At 41.2% G+C, this 23,650-nt stretch overlaps 1 protein-coding gene across 1 annotated transcript in view; it reads left to right on the top strand.

Annotated features, from left to right (window-relative positions):
• TMTC2 (transmembrane O-mannosyltransferase targeting cadherins 2) overlaps window positions 1-23,650 on the top strand; it is a 380,329-nt gene that overhangs the window by 340,143 nt on the left and 16,536 nt on the right. The window contains exon 11 of the mRNA XM_077807709.1: window positions 7,332-7,395. Coding sequence (XP_077663835.1) covers window positions 7,332-7,395 — 64 coding nt within the window. The remainder of the gene's footprint in view (window positions 1-7,331; window positions 7,396-23,650) is intronic.

Here is a 23,650-nt window from a genome sequence, read left to right as displayed (position 1 = left end):
TGTCTTGTGAGAACCACAGTTGAGGTATGCGTAGCCCCAATGGACGACATTTGTGCACTGAAATGGACAGAAATGTTTGCTAAATTTGTTAAAAGTTTGCATTACATTGCCTGCGGGTTTTTTGCATGTTGTTTTTCTGCACTTTTTTTCCCACTGAACAAAATTCTATTTTTGGAGAATAAAACTATCTTTATTAGTTTACAACACATATTGCAGAATGCAATAGTTGAGTGTTACTCAAAGCAAACAGTACTTGTAAATGTACAACAAGCACCACATAATTCATAGCATCAGGAAATTACTTAGTCACATTTATTAATGTACAGCAAGCACTACACAATTCTTAGCAACACCCAAAGCTCCAGGACCAGAGAACATGCCAGCATAGAACATTACTATGGATTGTCATTAGTGCTCTTCTAAACCCTTCGTCAGTTGCATAGCTTCATACTGGGGTCTTGTAATGACCCTTGTGTCTGGCGGTTCTAAGTCAGCAGACAGCCACTCCACCTCCATCCTGGTGGCAGCTTTTCCCCCTTTGCCTCTCAGATATAATTCAGGACAGAACAGGCAACTATTGGGATATTTTTCTCATAGAGATCCAATCTAGTGAGTAAACACCTCCAGCATCCCTTCAGTTTATCAAAACCACATTTAACCGTCATTCTGCACCTGCTGTGCCCACTGTTGATTATTTCCCAGATGTAGTCGAGGTGGCCAGCATGCAGCTTCATGAGCCAGGGGGAGGCTGGGTCCCCCAGAATCGCTGTTGGCATTTCTGTATTGCCAGTGTAATCTGCCAATTGGAAAAGAATGTTCCTCCTTGCAGCTCTCTGAACAGACCTGTATTCTTAAAGATGTGTGTGTCATGCACCATAGAAAAGTAGCCTTTTTTGTTGATGTACTCTGTGGGAAGGTGGGCTCGTGCCCAACAACGGTTCAGAAACCCCATTGCTGTAAATCCATCCACTGCGTCACATTGCCGAGATTCAAAGTCCTGGGTAGCAGGAGACAATTAACGGCCCTGCACGCTTGAATGACAACAGCCCCTACTGTGGATATTCCAACTCCATAAGTATTTCCCGCTGACTGGTGGCAATCTGGTGTTCCAGGCTTCCAGAGTGCCATCACCACGCACTTCTTTACTGTCAGCGCAGCTCTCATTTTGGTGTCCCTGTGCTTGGGCGAGCTCCGAACACAGATTCAGGAATGTGGCCTTTCACATCCAAAAGTTCTGCACCCTCTACTTGTCATCCCATATCTCCATTCCGGTGCAATCTCACCAGTCAGTGCTTATTTCTCATGCCCTGAAGCAGCACTCCAACATCTGCAGCTGCTCCATGAACACCAACAACAACCTTGAATAGTTTTTCACTATGTTCCTCAGCAAACTGTCCTTGAAGAAACTAATGTCCTTCGTTGTTATGGTACTGCCTGCAGGTCTGGAAATACAGGAGCTTTGTGCAACCTGTGTTTGCAACGTTCATGAGAATAGTGCAGAGTTCTGCAGGCTCTGTGCTTTTGTCAGAGCTGGCAGATACTGAAAAGTGCTGCACGGGTTTGTGGGATTTTTTAAAAATGGTGTAAAAATTATGGGATGTACCTGGCATTATGGGATGGAGAAAGTTGCATGCTGGGAACTTGATCCCTGGATGAGTCGTGCCTATCCAACAAAACATTGCGAAAATTTCCCAAAAGTCATTATGACGGATGGCAGCATGTGGCACTCTGGGATACCTACCTATGGTTCACCACAATTTGCATCGAGACAAGCATTTCCAGTAAGTAAGCACAGGGCTGATTCAAGTAGTCATATATGCACACACCCAAGTGATATACAGATGTTGGTGGTTGTATGGCAACGTAACTTGCATTGACCAAAGATTGCGTTGTAGACATGGCCTTAGAGTGGGTCCCAGACTACAACACTCTGGGTTCACTTTCTCTCTCCCTTTCTCTGGAGTGTGTCAAAGTCTAGTCCCAAGTCCTACTGTTTTCTGAGTCTGGTTAAACTGGTTTGGCTGGCTCAGCAGGAGTCTGGGCAGCAACATTAAAGTCAGTAGTCTTGGATGTTTGCTGAGAGGTTGTTAGCTGGTCTGTTGCCTCCTTCCTGCCTACATTTCCTGACAATCCTGCTAGTGAATTCACTCAATATTTGTCTACAGTAAACAACAAATAACAATCAGACTAACAGAATATATATTCATAAGTTATTGTAGCAGCTCCAAATCCATCCCAAAGTGTTTGTGGGATTTTTGGAGGAGGTGTGTTTTCAGGATGAATTTGAATGACAGAGAACTGAGATGGTTCCAGGCAGTTGGATTAGAGGGAAAGAGGGTGTAGCGATATGGGTGAAAAGAAAAGGAAGTGAATGGTTATAAACAGAGCATTAAAGGTGGCAAGGTGGGATGCAACAACAAACCAGAACAGAGAGGTAAGTGGATGCTTCCTTGAAAGCAAATCTGAGAATTTTAAACAGGATAGTAAGCAATGGTAGTCAATGGAGTGGCACAGAGGAGTTGTACAGGCTGATTGTCAAGTGAGAGAGATTATTTTAGATGCTAGATGGACTGGAGGATTGTGAGGCGGAAAATGTTAGATTAGAGGTGTTAATCAGGCAGGGGATGACCTTTGTAGCTGTGGTTACATAGAAGAAGAGATGGATTTAAAATAAATTCTTTATTAAAAAACAACAGAATTTGTGTTGGCCTGGATGTAGAACAAGAGGTTCAAAATAACAGGAAGGCGATAACAGCAATACATGATAGCAATATGATTTTTGAGGTAAAGTCCGGTTTTTGTAAAGCCAAAAATATAAAATGACTTACATCTTTTAGAGGCAGCACGCAGCCCTTCAGGGTAATCCGCTGGCGGGCCACCAGACAGTTTTACATTTGCATGGCCACTCATAGCTTCCAGCGGCTGTGATTCACTGTTCCCGGCCAATGGGAGCTACGGGAAGCCGTGGCCAGCACATCCCTGCAGCCCACACCGCTTCCTGCAGCTCCCATTGCCCAGGAACAGTGAACCATGGCCACTGGGAGCTGCGGGCAGCCGTGCAAATGTAAACAAACTGTCTGGCAGCCCACCAGCAGATTACCCTGGCAGGCCACAAGTTGCCCACCACTGTTTTAGAGAGACAAGGTGGGTGAAGAAATATCTTTTATTGGATTTTGAATTTTCACCAAGAGAAGTTGGTCCAATAAAAGATATTACCTCAACCACCTGATCTTTCTAACCACCATGGGACCCACATGACTACAAAAACACTACAAACACTATTTAAATTTTTTTAGTAGCTTTTGCATTTAAAGTGTGTCTTATTTTAGTGAGCAACTTTTCTTGCACCCTTTTCCCACAAACATTAACTCAGAGTAGAATAAATGTTTAACTACAAACATCCACATTCATTCCTCTGCACAATATAAACTTTCCTACTTAACAGGAATAAGCGGTATTTAAATAATTAACAAAGTTACTCTTTGTACTCATAACGGGAGCAAATCCTTTTGGCTTGGTGTGGCTTGCTCAGACAGTCCCACTACTTCAATGGGATGACTCTGGTCAGCAAGGAAAGCATGATTTGAAAATGTTATCACTCATGTCAATACAAAATTAGGAAATTCAGTTTACTTCTAATTGCCTAAACTCAAATATTGATCTGTCATGCTTACCTTGTATATTTCTTTGACTACTGTGTTGTTTTATTGAAATATATTAATGTAAACTCAAATATTTACAGAAATACAATTTATCATTTAGCTATTCTGAAGCAGACTAATCACAGAGAAATGCTGTTTATTCCTTAATATTAATAAAGCAAGTTAGATTGCAGGCCTTAGAGTTAGAGAACAGCTAGTACCGATTTAACAGCCAATTTGATATTTCCTAACAAAGACCCTGTACTTGCAATGAGCTCTGTAATAGGTAGGGTTTCTTGATTTCAGTGACACAGGTGGGCCTATCTGAGGCTCATTCCAGGTTCAGGGCCTTTGGAAGTCAATGTGAGTTGTAGGTCCTCTGCACCTTTCCAATTTTGGGCCTGTGTGTCTGAAACAAACTTCAGCCTGAGGCCTGATGCTCAGCATGAAAAATTTAGCCCAAATAGTTAAAATTTGGCAAAGTTATAAGAAACTGAAAACGGGGGTTTATAATGGAGGGTGATTGTGTGACATAAATAAAAATAGGATGAAGGTTGAAATGTTTACTGTCTGATCATGATTTTATTATGGCACCAAAAGTTTCATTTAAGAATTAAGACTTGGTGCCAAATTCTGGCTTTCTAGATTATTTTTCCTTACATAGAAGTTCCCATTTTTCTTTGGCCGGGCAGATGCCAGATTCTAACTTAACACCAGGAGCTTTCAATTCAGAGCTTTATAACACAGCAGATGCCAAGTGGACATAGGTTAACAATCCTTCTTCCCACTGAAATATTTGCATGTCTAGACAAGTATAATGTAGTCACCGCTTTATTGACAAATTAATTTTTTTTTTTTACTTTAAGGGTTGATTAGCATCCTAATAATTGAAATGAATCAGCCTTGAATTGTTTATCTTTTATTTGGGTGTCCATGGAACTTACGAGTCATATTTAGTCAAGTCCAACTGTGAGATATCACAGATGGTCAACTGATGCTACATGGGGAGGGCTCTGAGTTACTACAGGCAACTCTTTCCCAGGTGTGTGTCTGGTGGGTTTTGCCCAAATGGTCAGGCTCTAACTGATCGCCCTATTTGGAGTCAGGAAGGAATTTCCCCCCAGGTTAGATTGGCAGGAACCCTGGAGGTTTTTTGCCTTTGTCTGTAGCATGGCATACGGGTGACTTGCTGGTTTGAACTAGTGTAAATAGTGGATGCTCTGTGACTTAAGTCTTTAAATCATGATTTGAGGACTTCAGTAACACAGCCAGAGGTTAGGAGTCTATTTCAGTAGTGGGTAAATGACACTCTGTGGCCTGCAATGTTCAGGAGGTCAGACTAGATGATCACGATGGTCCCTTCCGGTGTTAAAGTCTGAGTCTGTGAGTCTATGAGACATACATAAGGATAAGAGTCCGTGGGTTTAGAGCAGTGCTACTCAGACCTCAGTGGTTCAGGAGCCAAATTACATTAATTAAATTGCACAGTGTTTTAATATCATGTGCTACAAAGAGCCACAGGAGACACATTAAAGAGCCACTTGCATCTCCTGAGTATCACTGGTCTAGAGGCTTAGTTTAAGGGCTGCTTCTGACCAGGATCTAAATGCCAGACAGCAAGTTATGTTGTGAAAGGGAGCAGATATTTGTACTTAAGCATTAGGAGTCAAGCAACAGAAGTCAGGTCTGCTTTCAAGGTCAGCACCATGGAAAGCCTAGGATGTAGTTCATAATGATTGAAAGCAGTCTTTCTTCTCTAGCTGTTCCCCAGTTTCTCCTGGCTTCCTTTTCCTTGCTTGTATTTTATTCTTATCACTGTTGTATCTAATTTTTCTCTAAATTATGCTTCCTCCAGTGGAAACCTTCCATTGCTTGACACTGATCCAGAGCCATTTGCTGCTTAGTGGCATAGGGTTACTGCAATTTCCTACCTCCATGTCTTTTATTTTTCTCACGGGGAAACCATTCCAGGGCTTAACATAATGAATTCTAGTTTAGATTTCGAGTGAGCATGTGAATCAGAACTCTACTGTACCTTAGCTGAAGGAACTGTTTATGAATGCCCCAATAATAGAACTTGCATTTTCCTCACAAGATTAGTATGGATTGAATAAATTTATAAAAAACCAATTTTTAATAAGGAACTATAAATTCACATTGACTTCAACTTGAAAATTAATGGTCCATGTTTCAAGATACATTTGAGGAAGAAAAGAGAGTAATGTATTTCCAATTGGCTAGAGGGGTCATGAATTTCAATCCATTCCATGTTCATATGCAAGCAATTCTTTCCTAAGGAAAATGTGCCTTTTTTCTTTGCCTCCTGGGCAAGGCACTTTGTTTGTACAGAAATTTGCTGCATTTAGGATTGTTGTATTTCCTGACCTTCTGTGAAATAAAAGCTACCTGACACATTCAATTTTACTTGTCTTTTACTAAGTTGTGAAATTTAGCTTTTTGCTCAGGAATTGTAAGTGCCACCCTTTGACTAAAACAGCAGGAATGTTTCAGAAGTGTGCTAAACGAATATTTTTAGACTCACTTCTAATCACTCAACCACTGACCTGATAAATGTGCAGAGTAATTTAAAACAGTTGATGGGTATAAACTGGGTTTCCTGTGGCAAACTGCTTGTCAGGAAATGATTTCAACTTGCTTGAAAAGTATGTGAAACTTCAAAAAGATTTTCCTTCCTCCATATTACTCCAAAGACCAATAACTGTTGATCAAAATGCATTGATTGGAATGAATTGCCGATAGCACATTGTGTGGTTAATTTTCAAAACTCCAGTGGAAAGTTGAATGGAGGTTTAGCATCTGCAATCTATGATCCCTGAACAATAAACAGTTTAAAAAAACCTCATAGGTAAAACCTGCAGATCCAAGTGTTCTGGAAATGATCCAAGCGTTCTGGAAATCTGGAAAAAATGATGAAATCTGAGTTTTGTTATCCTTTTTTCCCCCATCTCTTCCATCCTCTAAAAGCTGCAAGACAATGTGCCACAGGATAAGAATATGAACTTAACAAAGAATGCATCTTTAGTCCCCTAACAGGCAAACATGCTAACAGTCGCCTGTCAAGAGTGAGAAGTCTACAGATAAGACACATGGGCTCCTTTTTAATTACCTCCTGGTACAGGAAGCCATACTACTTGTCCTTCTGTTTGGTTTAAGGATTGTAATAACCAAAATATTAATAGTGTTGGAAGGCGTAACCTACCTGGCATCCCTTCAGTTTGTTTGGTTGGTTTTGCGCATATGCCAGCTTCCTTAAGACAGTGTTCTCGGTAGGGAATAAAGACATGAGTTGCTTTATGTTACAACCCAAACTTTGACATATATAATACTTGAAGGTATGGCTAATTTTATAAATATTGTACCAGATCTTCAGCTGGTGTAACCTGGCAAAGGGCCATAAACTTGTGTCAGCTGATCTACTGTATCTGGCCCACTGTATTTCTTTGCAATGTACACTGAAATCCTATTATAACTAAAATGTGAATAAGAATAAAAAGAGCATTTCATTATAGAGAACTGATATTCAGAGCTATAAAAATAATATTTATATTGGTATTTGGTAATAGGATATTTTAAAATGGTGGAAGCAAATACAGTTGTCCATCTGCACACTTTCCATGTTTACCTAAGAAAAACTAAGTGTAGTTTTATTTTTTTCCCCTGCACCAATAGACAAGCCAGTCTCAATGAAGCAGCAGAGAAGTATTATGAAATGGCAGCAGGATTAAGACCTAATGTAAGTGTTTGTTTGTTTGTTTCCCTTTATGGCATGCGCTATTCAAAATGATGAACTCAGATGTGTTGGATCCTGTGGTACTTTGAGGAGAAACTAATCATAGGAGTATTAGATCTCTGAGCCTGTATTTGGGAATGCTTTTAATGAATAATTAGATAGTAGTAGAAATCAAATAAAGCTTTTCATTTGTCAAACTAATCACTATGGGTTTTTTTCATTCTTCTCGGTATAAAGTTCCAAAAACAAGTAGAATGTTACTACTATGTTTTAAATTAGTTGGAGCAGCGGTGGGGGCGGGCTTAGATTTACTTACGCAAAGTCAAATGTGTTAGATTTTTGGGGTTCTCCTAATGCCAGACTTTTTCATCAGAGACTGGAAAGCTTGTCAGCGTTCCAGATACTAGATAAGAAATTTTAAATAATTTTCAGCCTTTTCATCTGTAATGAAAGTTTTGTTCTTATACAATCCCAAAGTTGCTATTATCTCAGATATAACCTCATACTGTTATGCACTATAGGCAAAGTAACTACTTCTTTTTACTTCGAAGAGAAGGTAGAAAGGAGTGGGGGTGGGGAGGGGCAGCGGAGGGATGGAGGAGGCTGGAGGGGGACATGCACATGTTTATCCACAGCTCTTTCAAAAAAAAAAAAAAAGCCTGTTTCTACCGTCACTAAACTTGATGATAATTATTTCTTTAGAATGTTCCGATAAGCATCACTCATGTGGAATAAGGACTGCACGAATTAATTCACACTCAATAAAAAAAATAAAAGTAATGACAGCTTTTTCTTTTTGACAATTACCCCATATTGTAGATTTTATGTGATTTCCTTTCCAATTTAGAAACAAGATGTGAAATCCTGAAGTCAATGATAGAACACCCATTGACATTACTGTGGCCAGGATCTCACCCAAGATGTTTAACACTTGGGGCTATATAATGAAGTAAACCTAGAAAGCATATTCCCAGACAAAATACTTTGAGTTCTTGTTGAAAATATATTTCAGTAACGTTAGAATAAAACAACATCAGCAAAATTCCCACACACAAAAAAAATGCAATTGAGGAAAATTCAGACTCAGAAGTAAAAATACATAAGATAAACCAAATTATCTGAAATTATTAAACGTATAGTTTAAATACCCAAAAATCCTTAGCCAACTCTGTGTAGCAATGACAGCTTTCCATATTCCATTCTTTGTTTCTTTCATATCCACTTTGTTAGTTTCCATTTGGGGAACTGAAGCATTTTCTGCATGCTTCTAAGAAGTCCTAATACTTTCTTTGACTGTGGACATCTTAAATGTTAGAAAGCAGCTCAAATGGTACACAGTTGGTACAACCACCATTCTTCAATTTTCATTTACTCATTTTACTCTCAAAAGGTCTTTTAGAAATCTGCTGTCTATTTCTATAGGCATCTGAAATTTGGAGAATACAGTACAGTTTGAGGGTAGCGTATCAAAGGTATTCCACTGAGCACTGGCTTTATTCCAATGATATGGTGCTTCATCATCAGAATAACTTCCATTCTCTCTTCAGGTAACTTCTGGAGGTTTATTTTAAAGGGGAGTGGCAGCATGCAGGAACTCAGATCATTTATTTAGGAAGGGAAAGAAATTAAAAGCATGTAATCTTTTCAGTTTAATTTGAGTAACCATCTTCATTTTCAACCATTTACTGCCAATTAATTCTGGGGGAGTGGAAAGGAGAAAAAGGGGTTATGCAAATAATACTTTATGCAAATAATTTAATGAGCTATGTTGCATATGTGCAACAATTTGTACGTGACCTTAAGACTCCAGCTTTAAACACTTTGTGGATTTAATGTCATGCAGTCCTGATGAAGGAACTATTTATCCACAGAGGAACAACAGTAAAAGCTTTCCAAACACTGCCCTGCCAGCATTCCTCAGCTCTGATGTAGAGGAAAGTAATCTAGGGCAGTGGCTCTGAAATAGTGGGTTGGGACCCCAAAGTGAGTTATAATGCTCTTTGAATGGGGTCGCCAGGGTTGACTTAGACGTGCTGGGGCCCGGGGCTGAAGCCCGAGCCCCCCTGCTCAGGGCCAAAGCTAGAGCCTGAGGGCTTCAGCCCTGGGCGGCGGGGCTCAGGTTGCAGGCCCCGTGACTGGGGCTGAAGCCCTTGAGCTTCAGCTTTGGTCCCCCTGCCCAGAGCGGTGGGGCTCAGGCTTTGGGCCCACCACCTGGGGCAGTGGGGCTTGGGTGGGCTCAGGCTTCGGTCCCCTCTCCTGGGTCATGAAGTAATTTTTGTTTTTAGAAGGGGGTTGTGGTGCAATGAAGTTTGAGAACCACTGATCTAGGGCAATAGGGGTAGCTCATTTTCCAAAGTCCATGAAGTTCTTGGCCTCTCTGTTATGTCTGACAATCAGTGCAAAGTATGTTGGTGCATTTGTACTGTGGCAGCTGGAATTAAGACCCACCAAACTCATTGCATATAAGGGCCACCAAACTTGCATTAATGGGAGACAACACTTAATTCCTACTGAGTTAGGACGGATTCATACTGGTGACCTATAGGCAAAAGGCTCTGAAGCTTATTAAACAATGTTCTGAGGCTTTTAGCCTCCTAATAAATGCTAGTATTACACCTTCAGGCATTAGGATTGCTTTCCGGAAAGATTGGTTTATTAAACAAGTTCCCACATCTCCAACACGCTGCTCTGTCTTCCTCAGACAAGGCCATCTGTGCTCCACCCTGCTCTTAAAGGGACTATTCCCATTAACCAAAATACAAAAACTAAAAGTATATCAATAAAACCAGTATTGACAGAATGTCCAAATTAACCTCTAAATATACTTTTTTGCAATATAAAGTCATTTAAACAATTATGCCAGGGTCCACACACTAACTTCCATAGATTTTCCTCCAGCATGGATCAGCCACTGTGTTTGAACATACAACCCTCAGATGCACAGCATAGACCACTGCCACATCTGCTATTGGAGTAAGTGACAGGGAAGCCATGGTCTTATCCTCTATGAGGGCAATACAACTATTTGTGAACTAGCTGGCTCTCCGGAGTCCTGACTCTGGGAGTAGAGTATGATTAGTGATAAGAGACTACACAGACAAGTGTAAAGGCATCTGTTTGGGTCATCTAAAGCAGTGGTGGGTAATCCGCTGACGGGCCGCGAGACAGTTTGTTTACACTGACCGTCCGCAGGCATGGCCATCCGCAGCTTCCAGTGGCTGCGGCTTGCCGTTCCTGGCCGTTGGGAGTGTGGGAAGAGGTGCAGGCCACAGGGACGTGCTGGCTGCCGCTTTCTGCAGCTCCCATTGGCCGGGAACGGTGAACCAAACCGGAATGGTGAACCAACGGTGAACCAGTGTAAGCAAACTGTCTCGCAGCCCGCCAGCGGATTACCCTGACGGACTGTGTGCAGTCCGTGGGCTTCAGGTTGCCCACCATTGATCTAAAGCAACTGAACCTGGGATCTTTAGATCTAAAAGCATGAATGCCTGCCACTTCAACTAATGGACCATTCCCATTAGTATGGATGCAGTAACAAACTCATTAACCTCTGTATATGTTCTAGCCACTTGAGAGCAACCAAGACCCACGCTCTTGGCATGGGTTACACAAAGAGATTATTTGGCCCATTTCACCTGGAAAGGCAGTGTTGCAAAGTGGATGAGGGCCCGGGTCTGTCATTGTAGAGAGCTTGTTTACGTTAACAGCTGTGCCTGACATGACCTTGTCCAATCTCTGTTATCTTAGCTAGAAAATGGATGAATGATAGTTATACCTCCCCTAAGGTAGAGGTGTGAGGTCTTGGTTAATAAGGGTTATGAAGTAGATAGATATATTCAGAGAAGTGAGTAGAAGACTAGGATTAGAATTTGTGGGCTTTCAGCTGGTAGCTCAGTGCACCTTCCTTTAGGCCACATGGCATAGTGTGGATGTCTTTTTCTCTCATAAAAATATGTGTGATATCATACTGATTGTGCAGGACATAGACACTGACTCCATAGGTGCTCCAGGGCTGGCGCACCCACAGGAAAATAAATAGTGAGTGCTCAGCACCCACTAGCCACCTGCTGATCAGCTCTTCCCCTACCCTCCCAGTGCCTCTCGCCTGCCGCTCATCAGCTGTTTGGCAGCAGGCAGGAGGTGCTGGGGGGAGAGGGAGGAGCAGGGGCAGGAAGAGGCAGAGCGAGGGCAGGGGTATGGTTGGGGGAGGGGTGGAGCAGGGATGGGAAGAGGCAGGATGGGGGGCAGAGTGGAGGCAAGAAGAGGCGGAAGGGATGGAGTGGGGGCAAAAGAGGCAGAGCGAGGGTGAGGCCTTGGGGGAAGGGATAGAGGGGGGTAGGTTTTCAGGATGGATTACCCCCGGGGAAAGCTGAAAGTAGGAATGGATGACACACCTACAAGGTACATGACACTTGGCAGATATCGGTCCCTAATTCTTACACAGATCAAACTTTTTCTTATCAGTTTACTTTGTTTCTGTCTCAATTCTGCTGACCTTTCCATACCTTACTGTTTTATTCATAACTTTTAATTATTCACTCTAGACTAGTGTACAGCTACACTGTAAACTGAGGGGTGATTGTAGCATGGGTAAGCATACCTATGCTAACTTTAATCTAACAAGCATGGTTAACAATAGTAGTGAAGATGTGATGGCATGGACTTAAGCACAAGTGAGCTGCCCCAGCAGAAGACTGCAAGGGACGCTGGGTACAGGAGTTAATTTAGGGAAGCTCTATGACCTGTATTATACAGGAGGTCAGACAAGATGATCACAATGGTCCGTTCTGGCTTTATAGTCTGTTCAATCTGCGGGATAAGCAAAGGTTCAAGCTGGTTCTTGTTTTGTGAAAATTGTTTCAGCTATCTGTAGCAATGAATAGATAGTCTCACATTGTGTGACTTTCACCCTGAATTACTCACTTGACTAATACTGTAGTTTTTGTAGACAGAGTATTTAATCTCTATTGGAGCATTTGTTTCTTGCACATCTATTCTGTTTTGTACATTGCCATAAGGTTAGGGCACAGCTGTAAGCAGCAGAGGCTACTGCAATAAAGTTCTTCATCTTGAGCCACTTTGCTCTCTGCCGCTGAACTAATTCATTTTTACTGTAGTAGTTGTAAAAAGGCTCAATGCTCAGAGTGAGGGGGAAAAAGAGTTTGGTGGCAAGAGGAGAAATATTCAATCTGAAATAGACAAACTAATACAGTAATAGGATTGTGTTTTAAAGATCAGGTTGATGTACAGTGAAATCCTTCAAAAATCCTGGTAAAAGCTTTCATCACTGAATAAACTTGTGATTGTAAGATGTATCTGTTAGGTCTCCCTGGGATATGTCCTGAGTCCAGGACTGGTCAATATTTTCATTAATGACTTGGATAATGGAGTGAAGAGTATGGTTATAAAATTTCCAGTTTGGGAGGGGTTGTAAGTGCTTTGGAGGACAGGACTAGAATTCAAAAGGACCTTGATAAATTGGAGAATTGGTTTGAAATCAACAAGATGAAATTCAACAAGGACAAGTGCAAAGTACTTCAATTGGGAAGGAAAAATCAAATGAAGAAATACAAAATGGGGAATAACTGTCTAGGCAGTAGTACTGCTGAACAAGATCTGGGGGTTATAGTGGATCACAAAGGGAATAAAAGCCAACAATGTGGTGTAGTTGCAAAAAAAAAAAAAAAGACTAGAAGTGTTTCTGTAAGACATGGGAGGTAACTGTGCTGCTCTAGTCAGCCCTGGAGAGTCTTCAGCTCGAGCGCTGTGTCCAGGTTTGGACACCACACTTTAAGAAAGATATTCATGAATTGGAGGGAGTCCAGAGGAGAGCAAAAAGATGATAAAAGGTTTAGAAAACCTCATCTATGAGGAAAGGTTAAAAAACAAGACATGTTTAGTCTGGAGAAAAGAAGACTGAGGAGAAACTTGTTAACTGTCTTCAAATATCTTTAGGCCTGGTACAAAGAAGAGAGTTATCAGTTAGATATTAGGAGAAACATTCTAACTATAAAGATAGTTAAGTTTTGGAATAGGTTACCAAGTGAGATTGTGGAATCCCCATCTCTGAAGGCTTTTAAGAACAGGTTGGGAACACACCCATCAGGGAGTGTGTAGGTACCCTACCAGCATGGGAGGATGGACTATATGACATCTTTAGGTCCCTTCCACTCTACATATTTTATGATTCTGTGATTGTATTGAAAAATATTGGAAATGCTTATTTTCCTACTCTGGTTGCTTCCGAAAATATTGGAAATTTTGGACTACAAGAATTATGAAAATGCAGCCCAACAGCAGTAGAATATGAGGTGCAGCCCTGAAGCAGGAAGAAAACATTCTGCCTGTTATTAGTTCCACCTTAAGAATATTCATGTGTCAGCCCTATTATCAATAGAGATATGCTAATGTCACTTATAACAATTTTCATCCAATCAAATTTCAGGAGAGCATAAACTTCTGTAAAATATAGTAATCACTACAAAAATGCAAAGCTGTTTTTGCTTTAATTGTATTTTTAAAAGAGATACATGTCCTCCAGCCTACTTATGCTCTTTTCTGTCACAAGGCTATTGCGTGAACAATACATTCTTATTTTATTTATCTTTATTTACCATGGGTAAATCATATTAGATCTTCTCAATCACTACACATGTGTGACTGTTAATTCTAGCAATATTATTCTCAATGAGTGTTAACTGGGAAAATGTTAACCCAGCCTGGTGATAACAAATGCCACTGCACAACAAGAAATACAGGAAGAGAATTTCTAGACATTTAGCTGTTCCCCCATAATTGATATAAATGGGAATATTACTGAGAAAGATCTGTTCTTAGAGATGATATCTAGTTACCATTCCTTTGTGATACTCCGAAACCGCGAAATTCTTTTAATATGTTGTTAGGCATTTTGAAAATGTGCTTCAAGCTAATTTTGTTGAAGAAAAATCAATCATCTAGAAACTTGTTTAATCTGATATCCTTTTCCAGAACATGAGATATTGATTCAAACTTAACTTCTATTTATTTGTCGGGACACCATTTGCGTAATAATGTAGCATTCCTAATTTCTTAAAAGTCTGAACTTGGACAACAAATCCCCCCAAAGCTCCTCCACATCTGGCCATCACTCTTGAAAAGAAAGGGCACTTTGAAGAATGGCCTCTGGAGTATTAAATGAAAGCTCACCAGATCTTTGAGACTTGGAGCCACTACCTTGAGCTGATTGGTTTAGATACATTCCTCTTGAAGATGCCATGACCTGCAAGCCACTACCCTCCTAGTGCTGCTTGCAATCTGCAGCTCTTGACAGCTTTAAGTCCCATGTCATCAGCACATTGTCAGATACAGCTGTTTCCACTTTACCACTTCAAAGGGGTTTGATTAAATATCTTACTGTAACAACAGACACAAAGACACACACATAGAATGAGTGGGTAAGGAGAACTGCACCTTTAGGCAAAACAAATACAGTCACCACTGGATAGCCTAATCATGTTGTGGAAAACTAAAGCATTTCTTGACTTGAAGGGTTGATATAAATGGCTAGTGCAATACAATATGTAAACACTTCTAAAAAGTGCAGTATGCCATGTTTTTCCAAATGCTTGTGATATGGATTTCATGACCAACATCATACATGCAATATCAGATCGTTCATCATGAAATCAAACCTCTACTAGGTATGGAACTGCCTAATTGTTGAAAGTAGATTGTCTTCCTAGATTCCTGGAAACCCCTACCATTTACTGTGTTATTTTTACATCGCCCTCCCAGGAGAAGCATGCTTCCGTATAGTCAGTGTTGTTAATGTTTTTTAATTTATGGCATAAAGACGGGATAGGTAGCTTCTCTAGTATTATAAATTTAACTTTGTCTTTCTCTTTTTATGATGAGAACTTGAATTTCAATTTTGCATTTCATCTACATTGGCTTTGCTTTTGCTCCTGACTGAGGGTGCCATGTGAAGGCAGTGAACTTGTTCTTCTAGGGGGGGAACCATCGTGGGAAAAAGAGTCTAACAGAATAAGTAAATTCAGGAGTGCATCACTGCACCTACCTTTTTGTCTGCTTGGTTGTCAATCCTGGATCAGGATCAAGGTGCTACTCTCTGGCTCATCCAGAATTGCTGCAACTATGCACTGGATTAGCTTCTCCATGCTGTGACTGTTGGGCAGCATTGAAGATAATAGCTCCTGTGGTGGAAGAGTGCCCAACTCAACATCTGAAGGGTGGTATACAATTCTTTTGATACAGGGGCTATTTTTTGGTTACTGAACCTGGAAATTGAGCTCTGATGTCTGCTGTGATAGGGTCAGTCTAGATGGCTATAGGAGAGTAATAGAAGGCAGATATATTAGCCCCAGGCTAGGTAGGTTCCTTTTCCCTGGGTAAGGTAACAGGGAAGGTTCCAGAACAATCAGGAACCTTCTGGAGACAATTAAGACAGGCTGATTAGAACTCCTGCAGCCAATCAAGAAGCTGCTAGAATCAATTAAGGCAGGCTAATCAGGGCACCTGGGTTTTAAAAAGGAGCTCACTTCAGTTTGTGGCGTGCGTGTGAGGAGCTGGAAGCAAGAGGCACTAGGAGCTGAGAGTGAGAACGCGGACTGTTGGAGGACTGAGGTGTACAAGCATTATCAGACACCAGGAGGAAGGTCCTATGGTGAGGATAAAGAAGGTGTTGGGAGGAGGCCATGGGGAAGTAGCCCAGGGAGTTGTAGCTGTCGCACAGCTGTTCCAGGAGGCACTCTCGACAGCTGCATTCCACAGGGCCCTGGGCTGGAACTCAGAGAAGAGGGCGGGCCCGGGTTCCCCCCAAATCCTCCCAACTCCTGGTCAGACACAGGAGGAGTCAACCTGGACTGTGAATTCAGAAAAACAGCCAAGCTGAGGGCTGCCATGAAGCTCCAAGGCGAGCAAATCCGCCAAATAAGTGCAAGACCCACCAAGGTATAGCAGGAACTTTGTCACACTGCATACAAGAATAATAATAAATTTTAAAAAATGAATAGTAAATGTCAGATCTTCTTTCCAACATGTATCTCTGTCCAGCCTGATAATCCCAGGCAAACATATATAATCAAAATTTGCTTTAGCTTGTAAATTCTTCCTTATGCTGCACAAACACCAGATTTCCCTATTTGCCTTCCTCCTGAATCTTTGCAAGCCCTTTCAATTAGCCTGGGTAGGAACAATGACTACAGCAGAGGTGAGTCCGTGGAAGATGACTGAATCTTAAGCAATTCAGTCTGATCATCTTCACTGAAGACCAGTCCCTATTTGCTGAAGTCAATCTTCATAAACTTGGTCCCAGCTTCCAATATGTCAGTTGTGGCACTCATGGCAGGAATGGATTCTTCAGCATTCCTTCTACTCACTTTCTTTGTTTACCCAAAATGGATACTATGTGGTTACCATGTGACCCATTTTTGGTCCTGCATCCAGTAAACTGTGAAATGAATACAGATGTGTACTTCCAAGTCTGTCCCCAAACTTGCTTCTGGATGTCCAGAAAATACCAAGGTGAGCTGTTCCATGGTGTTGAAACTCCTACTGCTTGCTTGAGCTGCCAGGATTATGTGCACCATACGCATACCTGCCTAGTTCCCTGCTACCAACACCATCTGCCTGTGAGACTTCCGCACACCATCCCACTTCAGCAGTGAAAGGAGCTTCTGCAGATTCCTCTCATCATCTCATGGACAGGCCTGACAATGATTCCTCCCCTCCTGTCACCTGCTTATGGTGGGAGGGCAGGGAAAATTACACAGGCTCCAGCCCCTGCTGTTCTCTTGACTGGGCTACCTTTAACCCACGTGCTGATCCACTCTCTGGCCCCTGCTTAGGGTCATTTGCCAGGGGTACAGCCTGCTTCCCTTCAGCTATTAGGTGATGGTTCATTCCAACTCCTATTAAACACTTTTAAACTGTATCAATACCTTGTACACAGTTGCCTGTCAGAAGATCCCAAAGATGTGCTTGATCTTGAAGAGCCCTTGTACTAGTGAAGATTAGTGCTTCTCTCTTGTCTTTATTCAAATATCCCCCCTCGTAACAATCTCTGCCTGGGGACAAGGTACCTCCCAGAAGACAGGTTCTTGGAAATATTATATTTAAAACTGGATATTTACCAGCCATACTGAAGTGGAATATCCAGATGAGTTGTCTAATTTGAAAAGCAAGTTCCGCTGTGGAAAACACTGAATTTCCTTTGGGAAATACATGAGACTATTTTGCAATCATCCCCTATGACGCTTTGCACATACTCATGCCAGCTAGCAGCTCTGTAAAAGCAAAGGCTCTAAAACTGAACACAGTATTCCGTAGTATGGAATGCTTAGATCCTTTCCCTAACATTCTTGTGTTCCGTCTTCATGTGTGAGCTGTGGCTCTGGGAGGTTTCAAACCACAATAGGACTGTTCTCAGCTTTAATTTAAGAGAACAAAAATAGACAAAGAAAACAGACAGAAGCTCTTTCCATTTAGAGAGAAATCTTTCTGCAGACACTCTTGTTTAGTTAACAGTGAAAACAGTTAAATATTCAAATTCTGATCCTATTTAAAGCAATCACTGGAACCCTGTTGTGAGGACTTTAAGGCTTGGTTAAGAGATGTCCCGTAATTTAGTATTTCCTATTTTAAGAGGATACACTGGCTGGATGTCACACTTGAGTAACCTTAACAACTTGAAACAAAGTTTAAAATATACAAAAAAAGTGTTTAACTGAACTTGTGTTATTTAGTGTGTGTGCAGGCAAACCATTTTGGACATGATTCTTCTTTCATTTACACAAATGTCACATTGTTGGCTTCACTGGAGTTACTCCTGATTTGCCTCCCTGTTGAAAGAAAATCAAACCCTTTAATTACTGGTACTCTTTTAAAAAAATAATGCAAAATATGAGACAATAATTATGAAAGTTATTTTTCAAACAGCAAAATTGTTTATACAGAAATACTCTGCAGAGGGAGAGAGACTTGTTTTCATGAGATTTGTTTTGTTAAAGTAGTATGATAGTGGCGGTGCATTCCTAAAAATTTTTCATCTATGAACATTTTTGCCCTTTTATCCTATATATTAAATCTTTCTCATCCTTATTATTGCTAGAATGCTTACATTGTGTATCTAATTTGTGTAGGTTGTATAAACTATAGAATTTGGAAAATTATGTTAATAGCAATTTAATGAGGGAAGCAAGGAATTATAAAATAATCTGACCAATTTGATATTAATTAACCCTTTGTTCACCAGAAAATCATCAATTCATTTTAATAATTTTAAGAATAATAATTTAATATTTTAGTTAATTAGAAGGAGAATCTTTCTGATCACTGATCTACTGTGTAATATTTTTTCAGATAGTATTTAGCTCATAGCAAGGATGTAATACGTATAATGAAAATCTTTGGGCTGTCCTATTATCTGTAAGTGGCACAGTAGAGTAGATTTCCTTAGAACTTCATAAAAAAGTATTTTTCTGTCAAAAAACACATGTATGTAAAACAAAACATTTTGGTGGTAAATTTCTCAATACATACTACCTCTACCATAGTATGCAAAATCTGCTTGTGTGAATAAATGAATGTACATAAAAGATCTTAATTGCACAAAACTATGCATGATTTTTATTAGCATTGTTACCCATATTCTAAGGTACTCTTGCTACTTAGCTACCAGGAAATTTTGCTTTAAGGACTGCTTGTTTGGGATTAGAATGCAGAATTTGTCATAAAATTTCACAGTTGAGTAATTATTTTGAATTTTACTTTCAAGACCCCAGTTCAGAAGATAGGCACATGCCAAACTTCAAGCACAGGTACCATGCTGAATGGAGGCCCAAGTAACCACAGGTTTATAAATCAGCCATTTTTGAGTTTGGATATACATCATGAAAATGCATATAATGTCTTTATGTTCAATGTCTGGATATGCCCAGTGCGTAAGCAAAATTAGAGACCGAAAAAAATCGTGAGGTCATCTAGGTCTGTCTCTCCGATAGCAGGTTTATTTCCTATCGTATATCATCCAGGTCTTTATAGATAGATTCCCAAGATTATTGTGCAGGATGGGAATGCAGAATAACTGTATAATGGTTATATCTGTACTGAAGTGTATAACTCATTTAATGAATAATTAAAAAAGCAGGTCTGTGAATCTAATTAATGGGATGTCACATTCTAGATTTCTAATACTGATTTTATAGAAAAGGGATCATCATGCTTTGGAGGTGATGGGAGGCAGTAGCCAGTTAAGCTATATTTTGTTGGACTCCCCAGATTAGGAAAAGATGCATCACGGTCTGACCTATGCACTGGATTGTGTTTCACAGTCCTGTAGTAATACAACTGTGAGTGCAGAGCTGCCGACCTCACTTCCTATAGAAAGCAGGATTGTCTACACCTTGTGCACGTAGCCCTTAGTGTCAATCAAAAATAAAGTGCCATGAAATATAGAACTCACAGCAGTAAATTAGCATTTCAGAAATTAAGCCATCTGTTTGAACTCAATTAAAAAAAATCCATCAAGGTTTTCTCCTAATAGAGTATTCCAATGCTGATTCTGGAAACAATGCAAGGAATTTATCATCCAATTAGAGCTGAAAAGGACATGGATTTTAATGCTCATTAAATAAACTTAGCAACTCTACATACCCAATAGGGTATTTTGCAATAAATAACTTCCTAATTTTCTGTCTAGCCTACAGTGCTGATGTATTTTCCACTCTAGGAATGATTTCTAGAGGCAGGTTGCTATATCTACTTGGATATTTCTCCTTGAGCTCTGTATCTTTATTGCCATAGTGCTAAAGGGCTAGATTGGGTTTGTTCAGAGCAATAAAGATCTCCTACTGTGAGCATCTGTGCCACTAATAACGTTGCTCTGACAACTATCATGTGCTATATCTGTCCAGCATTTTTGACTTGGCCCTTTTGACACAGCTGTTTCTTATAGAATATCTAAGTGGCTGCGTTCAGGAAAAACACGTTAACACTGGGCTGTATTGTGCCTGCTGAGATCTGCATATGGAGGGGGCTCGCTGCGTATGTCAAGATCCACACAGGAGAAGTGGATGGGTTGGAGCTAGACAGGTGTGTGGGAGAGGACACACATCATCCCATGGAATTTGTGAAAAGTTGCTGTAGTCCCAAGCTGTATTAACTTCTTTTTGAGGGATGCTGAAGTCAGATGTGGTACATCTGGTGATGTTATGAGGAGGGAGGAACTCTCATTTCCCTATTAGAAAGTCCCCTTCTCTGGAACTATCTGGACCACTGTCTTTAAGAAGTTTCAGAGTAACAGCCGTGTTAGTCTGTATTCGCAAAAAGAAAAGGAGTACTTTGTGGCACCTTAGAGACTAACCAATTTATTTGAGCATGAGCTTTCGTGAGCTACAGCTCACTTCATCAGATACATACCGTGGAAACTGCAGCAGACTTTATATATACACAGAGAATATGAAACAATACCTCCTCCCACCCCACGGTCCTGCTGGTAATAGCTTATCTAAAGTAATCGTCAGGTTAGGCCATTTCCAGCACAAATCCAGGTTTTCTCACCCTCCACCCCCCCACACAAATTCACTCTCCTGCTGGTGATAGCCCATCCAAAGTGACAACTCTTTACACAATGTGCATGATAATGAAGTTAGGCCATTTCCTGCACAAATCCAGGTTCTCTCACTCCCTCACCCCCCTCCAAAAACCCACCCCCATACACACACAGATTCACTCTCCTGCTGGTAATAGCTCGTCCAAACTGACCACTCTCCAAGTTTAAATCCAAGTTAAACCAGAACATCGGGGGGGGGGGGGGGGGAAACAAGAGGAAATAGGCTACCTTGCATAATGACTTAGCCACTCCCAGTCTCTATTTAAGCCTAAATTAATAGTATCCAATTTGCAAATGAATTCCAATTCAGCAGTTTCTCGCTGGAGTCTGGATTTGAAGTTTTTTTGTTTTAAGATAGCGACCTTCATGTCTGTGATTGCGTGACCAGAGAGATTGAAGTGTTCTCCGACTGGTTTATGAATGTTATAATTCTTGACATCTGATTTGTGTCCATTTATTCTTTTACGTAGAGACTGTCCAGTTTGACCAATGTACATGGCAGAGGGGCATTGCTGGCACATGATGGCATAAATCACATTGGTGGATGTGCAGGTGAACGAGCCTCTGATAGTGTGGCTGATGTTATTAGGCCCTGTGATGGTGTCCCCTGAATAGATATGTGGGCACAATTGGCAACGGGCTTTGTTGCAAGGATAAGTTCCTGGGTTAGTGGTTCTGTTGTGTGGTATGTGGTTGTTGGTGAGTATTTGCTTCAGGTTGCGGGGCTGTCTGTAGGCAAGGACTGGCCTGTCTCCCAAGATTTGTGAGAGTGTTGGGTCATCCTTTAGGATAGGTTGTAGATCCTTAATAATGCGTTGGAGGGGTTTTAGTTGGGGGCTGAAGGTGACGGCTAGTGGCGTTCTGTTATTTTCTTTGTTAGGCCTGTCCTGTAGTAGGTAACTTCTGGGAACTCTTCTGGCTCTATCAATCTGTTTCTTTACTTCCGCAGGTGGGTATTGTAGTTGTAAGAAAGCTTGACAGAGATCTTGTAGGTGTTTGTCTCTGTCTGAGGGGTTGGAGCAAATGCGGTTGTATCGCAGAGCTTGGCTGTAGACGATGGATCGTGTGGTGTGGTCAGGGTGAAAGCTGGAGGCATGCAGGTAGGAATAGCGGTCAGTAGGTTTCCGGTATAGGGTGGTGTTTATGTGACCATTGTTTATTAGCACTGTAGTGTCCAGGAAGTGGATCTCTTGTGTGGACTGGACCAGGCTGAGGTTGATGGTGGGATGGAAATTGTTGAAATCATGGTGGAATTCCTCAAGGGCTTCTTTTCCATGGGTCCAGATGATGAAGATGTCATCAATATAGCGCAAGTAGAGTAGGGGCTTTAGGGGACGAGAGCTGAGGAAGCGTTGTTCTAAATCAGCCATAAAAATGTTGGCATACTGTGGGGCCATGCGGGTACCCATAGCAGTGCCGCTGATCTGAAGGTATACATTGTCCCCAAATGTGAAATAGTTATGGGTAAGGACAAAGTCACAAAGTTCAGCCACCAGGTTAGCCGTGACATTATCGGGGATAGTGTTCTTGACGGCTTGTAGTCCATCTTTGTGTGGAATGTTGGTGTAGAGGGCTTCTACATCCATAGTGGCCAGGATGGTGTTATCAGGAAGATCACCGATGGATTGAAGTTTCCTCAGGAAGTCAGTGGTGTCTCGAAGGTAGCTGGGAGTGCTGGTAGCGTAGGGCCTGAGGAGGGAATCTACATAGCCAGACAATCCTGCTGTCAGGGTGCCAATGCCTGAAATGATGGGGCGCCCAGGAGTTCCAGGTTTATGGATCTTGGGTAGTAGATAGAATATCCCAGGTCGGGGTTCCAGGGGTGTGTCTGTGTGGATTTGATCTTGTGCTTTTTCAGGAAGTTTCTTGAACATATGCTGTAGTTGCTTTTGGTAACTCTCAGTGGGATCATAGGGTAATGGCTTGTAGAAACTCGTGTTGGAGAGCTGCCGAGCAGCCTCTTGTTCATATTCCGACCTATTCATGATGACAACAGCACCTCCTTTGTCAGCCTTTTTGATTATGATGTCAGAGTTGTTTCTGAGGCTGTGGATGGCATTGCGTTCCGCATGGCTGAGGTTATGGGGCAAGTGATGCTGCTTTTCCACAATTTCAGCCCGTGCACGTCGGCTGAAGCACTCTATGTAGAAGTCCAGTCTGCTGTTTCGACCTTCAGGAGGAGTCCACCTAGAATCCTTCTTTCTGTAGTGTTGGTAGGGAGACCTCTGTGGATTAGTATGTTGTTCAGAGGTATTTTGGAAATATTCCTTGAGTCGGAGACGTCGAAACACATGATGCCACTGTCAGCTGTAGTGGACCACAAAGCATACATTTAAATGGATATTTCTGATATTTTTGTAACATATCCTCAAAATGGAGAGCAAGCAGCTATAATTACTAAGCTGAGACAGTTCTGCTAATTCTTGGGTACATTGGTGTATAATTGTCTCCAGTTCTGGGACTGTAAGTAACTGTATTTAACCAGACTTATTGGCTTGCAACAGAGCCCTGCTGTAGCAGCTCACTACCTTACACTAATTTAAAACAATCCCAATAGTAAAGAAAAGGTCCCTTTCGATAAAAACAAAAAATATCCTACCCCATAATAAAAATTTGAAGTGAGTTCACATACAGGTACATTGAGTG

The sequence above is a fragment of the Eretmochelys imbricata genome, chromosome 1, assembly GCF_965152235.1.
Source record: "Eretmochelys imbricata isolate rEreImb1 chromosome 1, rEreImb1.hap1, whole genome shotgun sequence".
In the NCBI taxonomy this organism is placed as follows: Eukaryota; Metazoa; Chordata; order Testudines; family Cheloniidae; genus Eretmochelys; species Eretmochelys imbricata.
Note: the sequence above shows the minus strand (reverse complement) of the source record. Positions and strands in the feature narration are given on the sequence as shown.